General features: G+C 43.8%; 1 protein-coding gene across 1 annotated transcript in view; it reads right to left on the bottom strand.

Annotated features, from left to right (window-relative positions):
* LOC120022966 (protein numb homolog) overlaps nucleotides 1-7,821 on the bottom strand; it is a 33,838-nt gene extending 26,017 nt beyond the window's left edge. Inside the window, exons 1-3 of the mRNA XM_038966925.1 lie at nucleotides 7,689-7,821; nucleotides 2,783-2,898; nucleotides 1,631-1,705 (exon numbers count right to left, since the gene is read on the bottom strand). Coding sequence (XP_038822853.1) covers nucleotides 1,631-1,705; nucleotides 2,783-2,898; nucleotides 7,689-7,821 — 324 coding nt within the window. The remainder of the gene's footprint in view (nucleotides 1-1,630; nucleotides 1,706-2,782; nucleotides 2,899-7,688) is intronic.
* Nucleotides 7,822-12,187: the final 4,366 nt, after the last annotated feature.

Here is a 12,187-nt window from a genome sequence, read left to right as displayed (position 1 = left end):
GCTCTAGAGTTCCTCAGTGGAGACGGGAGAACCTTCCAGAAGGACAACCATCTCTGCAGCACTCCACCAGTCAGGCCTTTATGGGTGAGTGGCCAGATGGAAGACACTCCTCAGTAAAAGCCACGACAGCCTGCTTGGAGTTTGCCAAAAGGCACCTAAAGGACTCTCAGACAATGAGAAACAAGATTCTCTGGTCTGATGAAACCAAGATTGAACTCTTTGGCCTGAATGCCAAGTGTCACATCTGGAGGAAACCTGGCACCATCCCTACGGTGAAGCATGGTGGTGGCAGCATCATGCTGTGGGGATGTTTTTCAGCGGCAGGGACTGGGAGACTAGTCAGGATTGAGGGAAAGATGAACAGAACAAAGTACAGAGAGATCCTTGATGAAAACCTGCTCCAGAGCGCTCAGGACCTCAGACTGGGGTGAAGGTTCACCTTCCAACAGGACAACGACCCTAAGCACACAGCCAAAACAACGCAGGAGTGGCTTCGGGACAAGTCTCTGAATGTCCTTGAGTGGCCCAGCCAGAGCCCGGACTTGAACCCGATCGAACATCTCTGGAGAGACCTGAAAATAGCTGTACAGCAACACTCCCCATCCAACCTGACAGAGCTTGAGAGGATCTGTAGAGAAGAATGGGAGAAACTCCCCAAATACAGGTGTGCCAAGCTTGTAGCGTCAAACCCAAGAAGACTCAAGGCTGTAATCGCTGCCAAAGGTGCTTCAACAAAGTACTGAGTAAAGGGTCTGAATACTTATGTAAATCAGTTTTTATTATTATAAATGAACAAAAAAAAAACGTTTTTGCTTTATCATTATGGGGTATTGTGTGTAGATTGATGAGGAAAAAATAAAATGTAGTCAATTTTATAATAAGGCTGTAACTATACAAAATATGGAAAATGTCAAGGGGTCTGAATACTTTCCGAATGCCCTGTATATCAGCAAGGCTCTACACCCATTGTAAAGCGGATAAATGTGCTTAATTTGAAGAAGTTATTTGGCCACTTTAGTGATACAAACTTTATCAAAACATATAGGCCTATGGGCCAGGCTACATGAGATGTGTGACTATGATTAGAAAAAGTTGCAAAAAAAAAAGGTATGCATTGCTTCTTGCCTTACTCTGGGCATAGGCTAATATTGTCACCCATCAGACTATTCTTGATTTCAATCTTGTATTTACATATACTAAATCATTTGTGTGTGAAATTTGTTTGGATTTAGAATGGACCATTATCATGCACCTGTCTCGAAACAGGGGGAAATACATGTCATCTTTGCACTTAAACAGCGACTGGAGGATGCTTTTCCCGCGGTTCATTTTCCTTCCCGCCAGGTAGGCTATACTCCTGTTGTAAAGAGAAGCAATGTGCTTAATATCAGGAAAATTGAGAAATAAATATAGTAGACCTAGCCTATTGAAAGCTGATGGGATCCTCCTCTTTTTAATAGAGGCCATCACTCTGTTTTCTCACGCTATTGCATAGCCTATAGAAATGTTGCGCAACATGAGCTCATGGGCGCTCAAGAAGTGCTTGATTAGATTCAATCAAACACTATGTCTGTGCCGCGTGGGTGTGTGAGACCTAGCTGTTCAGACAGCATAGCAGGAGATCCCTTACCTTAGTTTTGTCATCTACTACACGGAGACCGTCTGCTGAGACCCACAGCACCGCTCTCACTGCCTTCTTCCCTGCCTGCAGACAAAAAGACACACACAGAGATGACAGAGACACAGAGAGATGACAGAGAGACAGAAACGACAGAGAGACAGAAACAAAGCTGACAGAGACACAGATGACAGAAACAGAGATGCGAGAGAGACAGAAACAGAGATGAGAGAGAGACAGAAACAGAGATGAGAGAGAGACAGAAACAGAGGTGCGAGAGAGACGGAGAGAGACACACATATGTCACGCACACAAACACAAATCCCAACCTGGAAACAGAGGAAAAACAACTGAAAGTCAAACATTGTAAAGAAAGGTTAGGAGAGAGGAAGTCATGAGTAGGTGTTGTGTTGTGAGTACCCAGACTGGAATGAGGAAGAGAGAGGAAGTCATGGAGTAGGTGTTGTGAGTACCCAGACTGGAATGAGGAAGAGAGAGGAAGTCATGGAGTAGGTGTTGTGTTGTGAGTACCCAGACTGGAATGAGGAAGAGAGAGGAAGTCATGGAGTAGGTGTTGTGTTGTGAGTACCCAGACTGGAATGAGGAAGAGAGAGGAAGTCATGGAGTAGGTGTTGTGAGTACCCAGACTGGAATGAGGAAGAGAGAGGAAGTCATGAGTAGGTGTTGTGTTGTGAGTACCCAGACTAGAATGAGGAAGAAAGTTGACTACAACAAAGCAACTGAAACAGTGGCCAACCAGTTCCATAAGTTAAATAACACACAGAGACGGTACGCACAGGCAAACTCATTCACACAGGTCTCGTCTTGATCCTTCTCTGATGGAAGAAGAGCTGGTGAGACACACACACACACACACACACACACACACACACACACACACACACACACACACACACACACACACACACACACACACACACACACACACACACACACACACACACACACACACACACACACACACACACACACACACACACACACACACACACACACGTCTCCAGGTAGTTTGTTGGTGAAGTCCCAGACAGTTCCTGGTGGCCTGGCCCAGTAGTACAGTCAGCCATAATCAGAGAGTGAGGGGTTATATTAAGGGGAATGAAAGAGGCAGGCACTTAGCGTCAGACACAAAGCACAACTTACTTTAGTAAAGAAGCCCTTGAAGAATTTCCTGTCCTGTTGTGGGATTGGTACAGGAGAAGGTGGGTGGGGGGGGGGGGGGGGGGGGGGGGGACAAGGACGCACAATGTTACCGATGACTGAGAGCTACATTTAGAATGTCAGGGTGAGGGTATAGGTGTGTGTGTGTAAGACAGGTGTGTATTTCTTTGTTCATGGGGGGGAAGGAGGGAGTTGGAGGAGTGAAGCTTGATTAGGAATGAGTGAGTGAGTGAGTGAGTGAGTGAGTGAGTGAGTGAGTGAGTGGAGCGATAGATGGATGAATAGGGGAGGAAGGTGATTCATATTGGAAGGTGAATCATATTGGAAGGTGGTTCATCTGGGATTCATATTGGCCTTGAGGAGTTTACCACAGTCACTGGCTTCATTAATAAGTGCCTTGAGTCATCCCCACAGTGACCGTACATAACCCAACCAGAAGCCATGGATTACAGGCAACATCCGCACTGAGCTAAAGGCTAGAGCTGCCGCATTCAAGGATCGGGACAATAAGTTGGACACTTATAAGAAATCCCGCTGCGACCTGATGCTCGTCAGATGTGGCAGGGCTTGAAAACTATCATGGATCACAAAGGGGAACCCAGTCACGAGCTGAACAGTGACGCGAGCCTACCAGACGAGCTAAATGCCTACAATGCTCGCTTCAAGGCAAGCAACACTGAACCATGCATGAGCGCACCAGCTGTTCCCGGACTACTGTGTGATCACGCTCTCCGTAGCCAATGTGGGTAAGACCTTTAACATGTTAACATTCACAAGACAGATTACCAGGACTCGTACTCAGAGCATGCGCTGACAGCTGGCAAGTGTCTTCACTGACATTTTCAACCTCTCCCTGACCCAGTCTGTAATACCTACATGTTTCAAGCAGACCACCATAGTCCCTGTGCCCAAGAACACCAAGGTAACCTGCCTAAATGACTACCGAACCGTAGCACTCACATCAGTAGCCATGAAGTGCTTTGAAAGGCTGGTCATGGCTCATATAAAGATAGATAGTACTTTATTAATACCCTGCAGGGGAAATGTGATTGCAACAGTCGATACCAGGAAATAGACCATAAAAACACAACATGGACACACCGTTTTTTTTATATCCATTGATGACGATTCCAAGTGTTTGTGTTAAAAAGCCTCATTGTAAGAAGGATCTGCGGAAATGTTCTGTTTTGGCCCTGGGTAAAATAAATCTGTCATCGCACTGCGATGCTCCAGGCAGGTGCTGTGGAGGGGCTGGCTAGTGTTGGTTATACCACTGTGACTAGTGGTGGTTATATATCACTGTGACTAGTGTTGGTTATATATCACTGTGACTAGTGTTGGTTATATATCACTGTGACTAGTGTTGGTTATATATCACTTTGACTAGTGTTGGTTATATATCACTGTGACTAGTGTTGGTTATATATCACTTTGACTAGTGTTGGTTATATATCACTTTGACTAGTGTTGGTTATATATCACTGTGACTAGTGTTGGTTATATATCACTGACTAGTGTTGGTTATATACCACTGTGACTAGTGTTGGTTATATACCACTGTGACTAGTGTTGGTTATATACCACTGTGACTAGTGTTGGTTATATATCACTGTGACTAGTGTTGGTTATATATCACGGTGACTAGTGTTGGTTATATATCACTGTGACTAGTGTTGGTTATATATCACTGTGACTAGTGTTGGTTATATATCACTGTGACTAGTGTTGGTTATATATCACTGTGACTAGTGTTGGTTATATATCACTGTGACTAGTGTTGGTTATATATCACTGTGACTAGTGTTGGTTATATATCACTGTGACTAGTGGTGGTTATATACCACTGTGACTAGTGGTGGTTATATACCACTGTGACTAGTGGTGGTTATATACCACTGTGACTAGTGGTGGTTATATACCACTGTGACTAGTGGTGGTTATATACCACTGTGACTAGTGGTGGTTATATACCACTGTGACTAGTGGTGGTTATATACCACTGTGACTAGTGGTGGTTATATACCACTGTGACTGGTGGTGGTTATATACCACTGTGACTAGTGTTGGTTATATCACTGTGACTAGTGGTGGTTACATCACTGTGACTAGTGTTGGTTATATATCACTGTGACTAGTGTTGGTTATATATCACTGTGACTAGTGTTGGTTATATATCACTGTGACTAGTGTTGGTTACATCACTGTGACTAGTGTTGGTTACATCACTGTGACTAGTGTTGGTTATATCACTGTGACTAGTGTTGGTTATATACCACTGTGACTAGTGGTGGTTATATACCACTGTGACTAGTGGTGGTTATATACCACTGTGACTAGTGGTGGTTATATACCACTGTGACTAGTGGTGGTTATATACCACTGTGACTAGTGGTGGTTATATACCACTATGACTAGTGTTGGTTATATCACTGTGACTAGTGGTGGTTACATCACTGTGACTAGTGTTGGTTATATATCACTGTGACTAGTGTTGGTTATATATCACTGTGACTAGTGTTGGTTATATATCACTGTGACTAGTGTTGGTTATATATCACTGTGACTAGTGTTGGTTATATATCACTGTGACTAGTGTTGGTTATATATCACTGTGACTAGTGTTGGTTATATATCACGGTGACTAGTGTTGGTTATATATCACTGTGACTAGTGTTGGTTATATATCACTGTGACTAGTGTTGGTTATATATCACGGTGACAAGTGTTGGTTATATATCACGGTGACTAGTGTTGGTTATATATCACTGTGACTAGTGTTGGTTATATATCACTGTGACTAGTGTTGGTTATATACCACTGTGACTAGTGTTGGTTATATATCACTGTGACTAGTGTTGGTTATACCACTGTGACTAGTGTTGGTTATATATCACTGTGACTAGTGTTGGTTATATATCACTGTGACTAGTGTTGGTTATATATCACTGTGACTAGTGTTGGTTATATATCACTGTGACTAGTGTTGGTTATATATCACTGTGACTAGTGTTGGTTATATATCACTGTGACTAGTGTTGGTTATATATCACTGTGACTAGTGTTGGTTATATATCACTGTGACTAGTGTTGGTTATATATCACTGTGACTAGTGTTGGTTATATCACTGTGACTAGTGTTGGTTATATCACTGTGACTAGTGTTGGTTATATCACTGTGACTAGTGTTGGTTATATCACTGTGACTAGTGTTGGTTATATCACTGTGACTAGTGTTGGTTATATCACTGTGACTAGTGTTGGTTATATCACTGTGACTAGTGTTGGTTATATCACTGTGACTAGTGTTGGTTATATCACGGTGACTAGTGTTGGTTACACCACTGTGACTAGTGTTGGTTACATCACTGTGACTAGTGTTGGTTACATCACTGTGACTAGTGTTGGTTACATCACTGTGACTAGTGTTGGTTATATATCACTGTGACTAGTGTTGGTTACATCACTGTGACTAGTGTTGGTTACACCACTGTGACTAGTGGTGGTTACATCACTGTGACTAGTGGTGGTTACATCACTGTGACTAGTGGTGGTTACATCACTGTGACTAGTGGTGGTTACATCACTGTGACTAGTGGTGGTTACATCACTGTGACTAGTGGTGGTTACATCACTGTGACTAGTGGTGGTTACATCACTGTGACTAGTGGTGGTTACATCACTGTGACTAGTGGTGGTTACATCACTGTGACTAGTGGTGGTTACATCACTGTGACTAGTGGTGGTTACATCACTGTGACTAGTGTTGGTTATATATCACTGTGACTAGTGGTGGTTACATCACTGTGACTAGTGGTGGTTATATATCACTGTGACTAGTGTTGGTTATATATCACTGTGACTAGTGTTGGTTATATCACTGTGACTAGTGTTGGTTATATCACTGTGACTAGTGGTGGTTATATATCACTGTGACTAGTGTTGGTTACATCACTGTGACTAGTATTGGTTACATCACTGTGATGTTAACGGTACTGTGGAGAGGGCTGGCTAGTGTTGGTTACATCACTGTGATGTTAAAGGTACTGTGGAGAGGGCTGGCTAGTGTTGGTTACATCACTGTGACTAGTATTGGTTACATCACTGTGACTAGTATTGGTTACATCACTGTGACTAGTGTTGGTTACATCACTGTGACTAGTGTTGGTTATATCACTGTGATACTCCAGGTACTGTGGTGAGGGCTGGCTAGTGTTGGTTACATCACTGTGATGTTAAAGGTACTGTGGAGAGGGCTGGCTAGTGTTGGTTATATCACTGTGATGTTAAAGGTACTGTGGAGAGGGCTGGCTAGTGTTGGTTACATCACTGTGATACTCCAGGTACTGTGGAGAGGGCTGGCTAGTGTTGGTTACATCACTGTGATACTCCAGGTACTGTGGAGAGGGCTGGCTAGTGTTGGTTATATCACTGTGATGTTAAAGGTACTGTGGAGAGGGCTGGCTAGTGTTGGTTACATCACTGTGATACTCCAGGTACTGTGGAGAGGGCTGGCTAGTGTTGGTTATATCACTGTGATGTTAAAGGTACTGTGGAGAGGGCTGGCTAGTGTTGGTTACATCACTGTGATACTCCAGGTACTGTGGAGAGGGCTGGCTAGTGTTGGTTACATCACTGTGATGTTAAAGGTACTGTGGAGAGGGCTGGCTAGTGTTGGTTACATCACTGTGATACTCCAGGTACTGTGGAGAGGGCTGGCTAGTGTTGGTTATATCACTGTGATGTTAAAGGTACTGTGGAGAGGGCTGGCTAGTGTTGGTTATATCACTGTGATGTTAAAGGTACTGTGGAGAGGGCTGGCTAGTGTTGGTTATATCACTGTGATGTTAAAGGTACTGTGGAGAGGGCTGGCTAGTGTTGGTTACATCACTGTGATACTCCAGGTACTGTGGAGAGGGCTGGCTAATGTTGGCCTCTATAGCTCTAATCTTTTTGAGGACCAACTCCTCCAGCATGAGCTCTAGTTTGTCCTGGTTGGTGCCGATGGTAGAGCCATCCTCCATCGTGATGTTACACCCCCCCCAGCACTATTTAAAAAAAACATGGAGCATTTCTTAGCAGACGTGGAAGGATCGGAGCTACCTTAAAAAGAATAGCCTTTCTTAAAAACCATGGTGGTGTTCTCTGTCCACCGCAACTGGATCCTGGACTTCCTGACGGGCCGTCCCCAGGTGGTGAAGGTAGGCAACAACACGTCCGCCATGCTGACCCTTAACACGGGGGCCCCTCAGGGGTGCGTGCTTAGTCCCCTCCTGTACTGCCTGTTCACCAACGACTGATTGGCCGTGCACTACTCCAACGCCATAATTACATGTTGTTGGCGAATAAGCCTGATCACCAACAACGATGAGACAGCCAATAGGGAGGAGGTCAGAGACCTGGCAGTGTGGTGCCAGGACAACCGCTCCATCAACGTCAGCAAGATAAAGGAGATTATCGTGGACTACAGGAAACGGAGGGCGGGGCACGCCACCATTCACATCGACAGGGCTGTAGTGGAGCGGGTCGAGAGCTCCAGCATCCCGGAGTCGCCTCTTCACTGTTGACATGGAGACTGGTGTTTTGCGTGGACTATTTAATGAAGCTGCCAGTTGAGGACTTGTGAGGCGCCTGTTTCTCAAACTAGACACTCTAATGTACTTGTCCTCTTGCTCAGTTGTGCACCGAGGGCCTCCCACTCTCTTTCTATTCTGGTTAGAGCCAGTTTGTGCTGTTCTGTGAAGGGAGTAGTACACAGCGTTGTACGAGATCTTCAGTTTCTTGGCAATTTCTCGCATGGAATAGCCTTCGTTTCTCAGAACAAGGGTTTGCAGTCTGCCTCCCAGATGAAGCAGGGCAGCGCTCCTAGATGGGCAGTGCTCCTAGACAGAGTCTAACACTGCTGGTCCCTTTGACTCAACTCCTCTGGAACCTACAGAGAGATAGGCTACACATCTGTCTGGGTGACAGGTCTTCCCTGTGGCTGTCCCCGTTGGCTGTCTGCCCTGGGCTCAGTGAGCTAAGCTGGGCTCAACAGATGGCCAGAGAGGATAGCACATCCAGACCCTCAGACCTGGAGAACCAGACTACAGGACACAGTACACTGGGTGGATACAGAGGAAGACTGGCTAGAAACACACTAGGGTCAGACCCTGACCGATACAGAGGAAGACTGGCTAGAAACACACTAGGGTCAGACCCTGACCGATACAGAGGAAGACTGGCTAGAAACACACTAGGGTCAGACCCTGACCGATACAGAGGAAGACTGGCTAGAAACACACTAGGGTCAGACCCAGACTGGCTAGAAACACACTAGGGTCAGACCCTGACCAATACAGAGGAAGACAGGCTAGAAACACACTAGGGTCAGACCCTGATCGATACAGAGGAAGACTGGCTAGAAACACACTAGGGTCAGACCCTGATCGATACAGAGGAAGACAGGCTAGAAACACACTAGGGTCAGACCCTGACCGATACAGAGGAAGACAGGCTAGAAACACACTAGGGTCAGACCCTGACCGATACAGAGGAAGACTGGCTAGAAACACACTAGGGTCAGACCCTGACCGATACAGAGGAAGACTGGCTAGAAACACACTAGGGTCAGACCCTGATCGATACAGAGGAAGACAGGCTAGAAACACACTAGGGTCAGACCCTGACCGATACAGAGAAGACAGGCTAGAAACACTAGGGTCAGACCCTGACCGATACAGAGGAAGACTGGCTAGAAACACACTAGGGTCAGACCTGACCGATATCCATTGTTAAATCTGGAGGATACACATACAGTCTGGGACTTATTTCATTGTTAAATCATGGAGGATAACACACTATCAGTCTGGGACTTATTTCCATTGTTAAATCATGGAGGATACACACTATAACAGTCTGGACTTATTTCCATTGTTAAATCATGGAGGATAACACACTATACACTCTGGGACTTTTTCCATTGTTAAATCATGGAGGATAACACACTATACACTCTGGGACTTATTTCCATTGTTAAATCATGGAGGATAACACAAATACAGTCTGGGACTTATTTCCATGTTAAATCATGGAGGATACACAAAGTCTGGGACTTATTTCCATTGTTAAATCATGGGATAACACAATACATCTGGGACTTATTTCAATTGTTAATCATGGAGGATAACACAAATACAGTCTGGGACTATTTCATTGTTAAATCATGGAGGATAACACACTATACAGTCTGGGACTTATTTCCATTGTTAAATCATGGGAGATAACACAAAGTCTGGGACTTATTTCCATTGTTAAATCATGGAGGATAACACACTACAGTCTGGGACTTATTTCCATTGTTAAATCATGGAGGATACACACTATACAGTCTGGGACTTATTTCCATTGTTAAATCATGGAGGATACACACATACACTCTGGGACTTATTTCCATTGTTAAATCATGGAGGATAACACACTATACACTCTGGGACTTATTTCCATTGTTAAATCATGGAGGATAACACACTATACACTCGGGACTTATTTCCATTGTTAAATCATGGAGATAACACAAATACAGTCTGGGACTTATTTCCATGTTAAATCATGAGACACACAAGTCTGGGACTTATTTCCATGTTAAATCATGGAGGATAACACAAAATACAGTCGGGGACTTATTTCCATTGTTAAATCATGGAGGATAACACACTATACAGTCTGGGACTTATTCCATTGTTAAATCATGGAGGATAACACACATACAGTCTGGGACTTATTTCCATTGTTAAATCATGGAGGATAACACACTATACAGTCTGGGACTTATTTCCATTGTTAAATCATGGAGGATAACACACTATCACTCTGGGACTTATTTCCATTGTTAAATCATGGAGGATAACACACTATACACTCTGGGACTTATTTCCATTGTTAAATCATGGAGGATAACACAAAATACAGTCTGGGACTTATTTCCATGTTAAATCATGGAGGATAACACAAAGTCTGGGACTTATTTCCATTGTTAAATCATGGAGGATAACACAAAATACAGTCTGGGACTTATTTCCATTGTTAAATCATGGAGGATAACACACTATACAGTCTGGGACTTATTTCCATTGTTAAATCATGGAGGATAACACACTATACAGTCTGGGACTTATTTCCATTGTTAATCATGGAGGATAACACACTATACAGTCTGGGACTTATTTCCATTGTTAAATCATGGAGGATAACACACTATACACTCTGGGACTTATTTCCATGTTAAATCATGGAGGATAACACAAAGTCTGGGACTTATTTCCATTGTTAAATCATGGAGGATAACACAAATACAGTCTGGGACTTATTTCATTGTTAAATCATGGAGGATAACAACTATACAGTCTGGGACTTATTTCCATTGTTAAATCATGGAGGATAACACACTAATACAGTCTGGGACTTATTTCTTTGTTAAATAATGGAGGATTACACACTATACAGTCTGGGACTTATTTCCATTGTTAAATCATGGAGGATAACACACTATACAGTCTGGGACTTATTTCCATTGTTAAATCATGGAGGATAACACAAAATACAGTCTGGGACTTATTTCCATTGTTAAATCATGGAGGATAACACACTATACACTCTGGGACTTATTTCCATTGTTAAATCATGGAGGATAACACACTATACAGTCTGGGACTTATTTCCATTGTTAAATCATGGGTAACACACTATACAGTCTGGGACTTATTTTCATTGTTAAATCATGGAGGATAACACACTATACAGTCTGGGACTTATTTCCATTGTTAAATCATGGAGGATAACACAAAATACAGTCTGGGACTTATGGGACAGTCTGGGACTTATGGGACAGTCTGGGACTTATGGGACAGTCTGGGACTTATGGGACAGTCTGGGACTTATTTCCATTGTAGTCCTCAATGTATCTTTGTATAGAACACACAACAAAAACCTAATGGCTTCAATCATTACTGGGTTTTGTTTTGCAGAGGAAACGTGGACTATTCCAGCTTCTTCAAAGTTCTGAAGCCTCCGGGATAAATATGTGTTCATGTTTCGGGCGTCGCGGCGTTGATGACTGTCGCGGAAACACTGGTCTCTGACGGACTTCCTTCCCCACCGTAGAACACACCCGCCGGGTTGTTTGGTGTCGTCTTGTCTGCTTAGAGCTGTTGGTGTAATACTTCCTGTCTTTTTTATCCAGTGGCATCCTCTCATACACAGCTCTCTCTCTCTCTTCTCTCACTCTTTCCCTTCTCGTGCCCTTGCCCTCTCTTTCCCTTCTCGTGCCCTTTCCCTCTCTTTCCCTTCTCGTGCCCTTTCCCTCTCTTTCCCTTCTCGTGCCCTTTCCCTCTCTTTCCCTTCTCGTGCCCT

Source organism: Salvelinus namaycush, chromosome 28 (genome assembly GCF_016432855.1).
Source record: "Salvelinus namaycush isolate Seneca chromosome 28, SaNama_1.0, whole genome shotgun sequence".
In the NCBI taxonomy this organism is placed as follows: domain Eukaryota; kingdom Metazoa; phylum Chordata; class Actinopteri; order Salmoniformes; family Salmonidae; genus Salvelinus; species Salvelinus namaycush.
The sequence above is the reverse complement of the archived record's forward strand: the minus strand, read 5'-3'. Positions and strand labels throughout refer to the sequence as shown.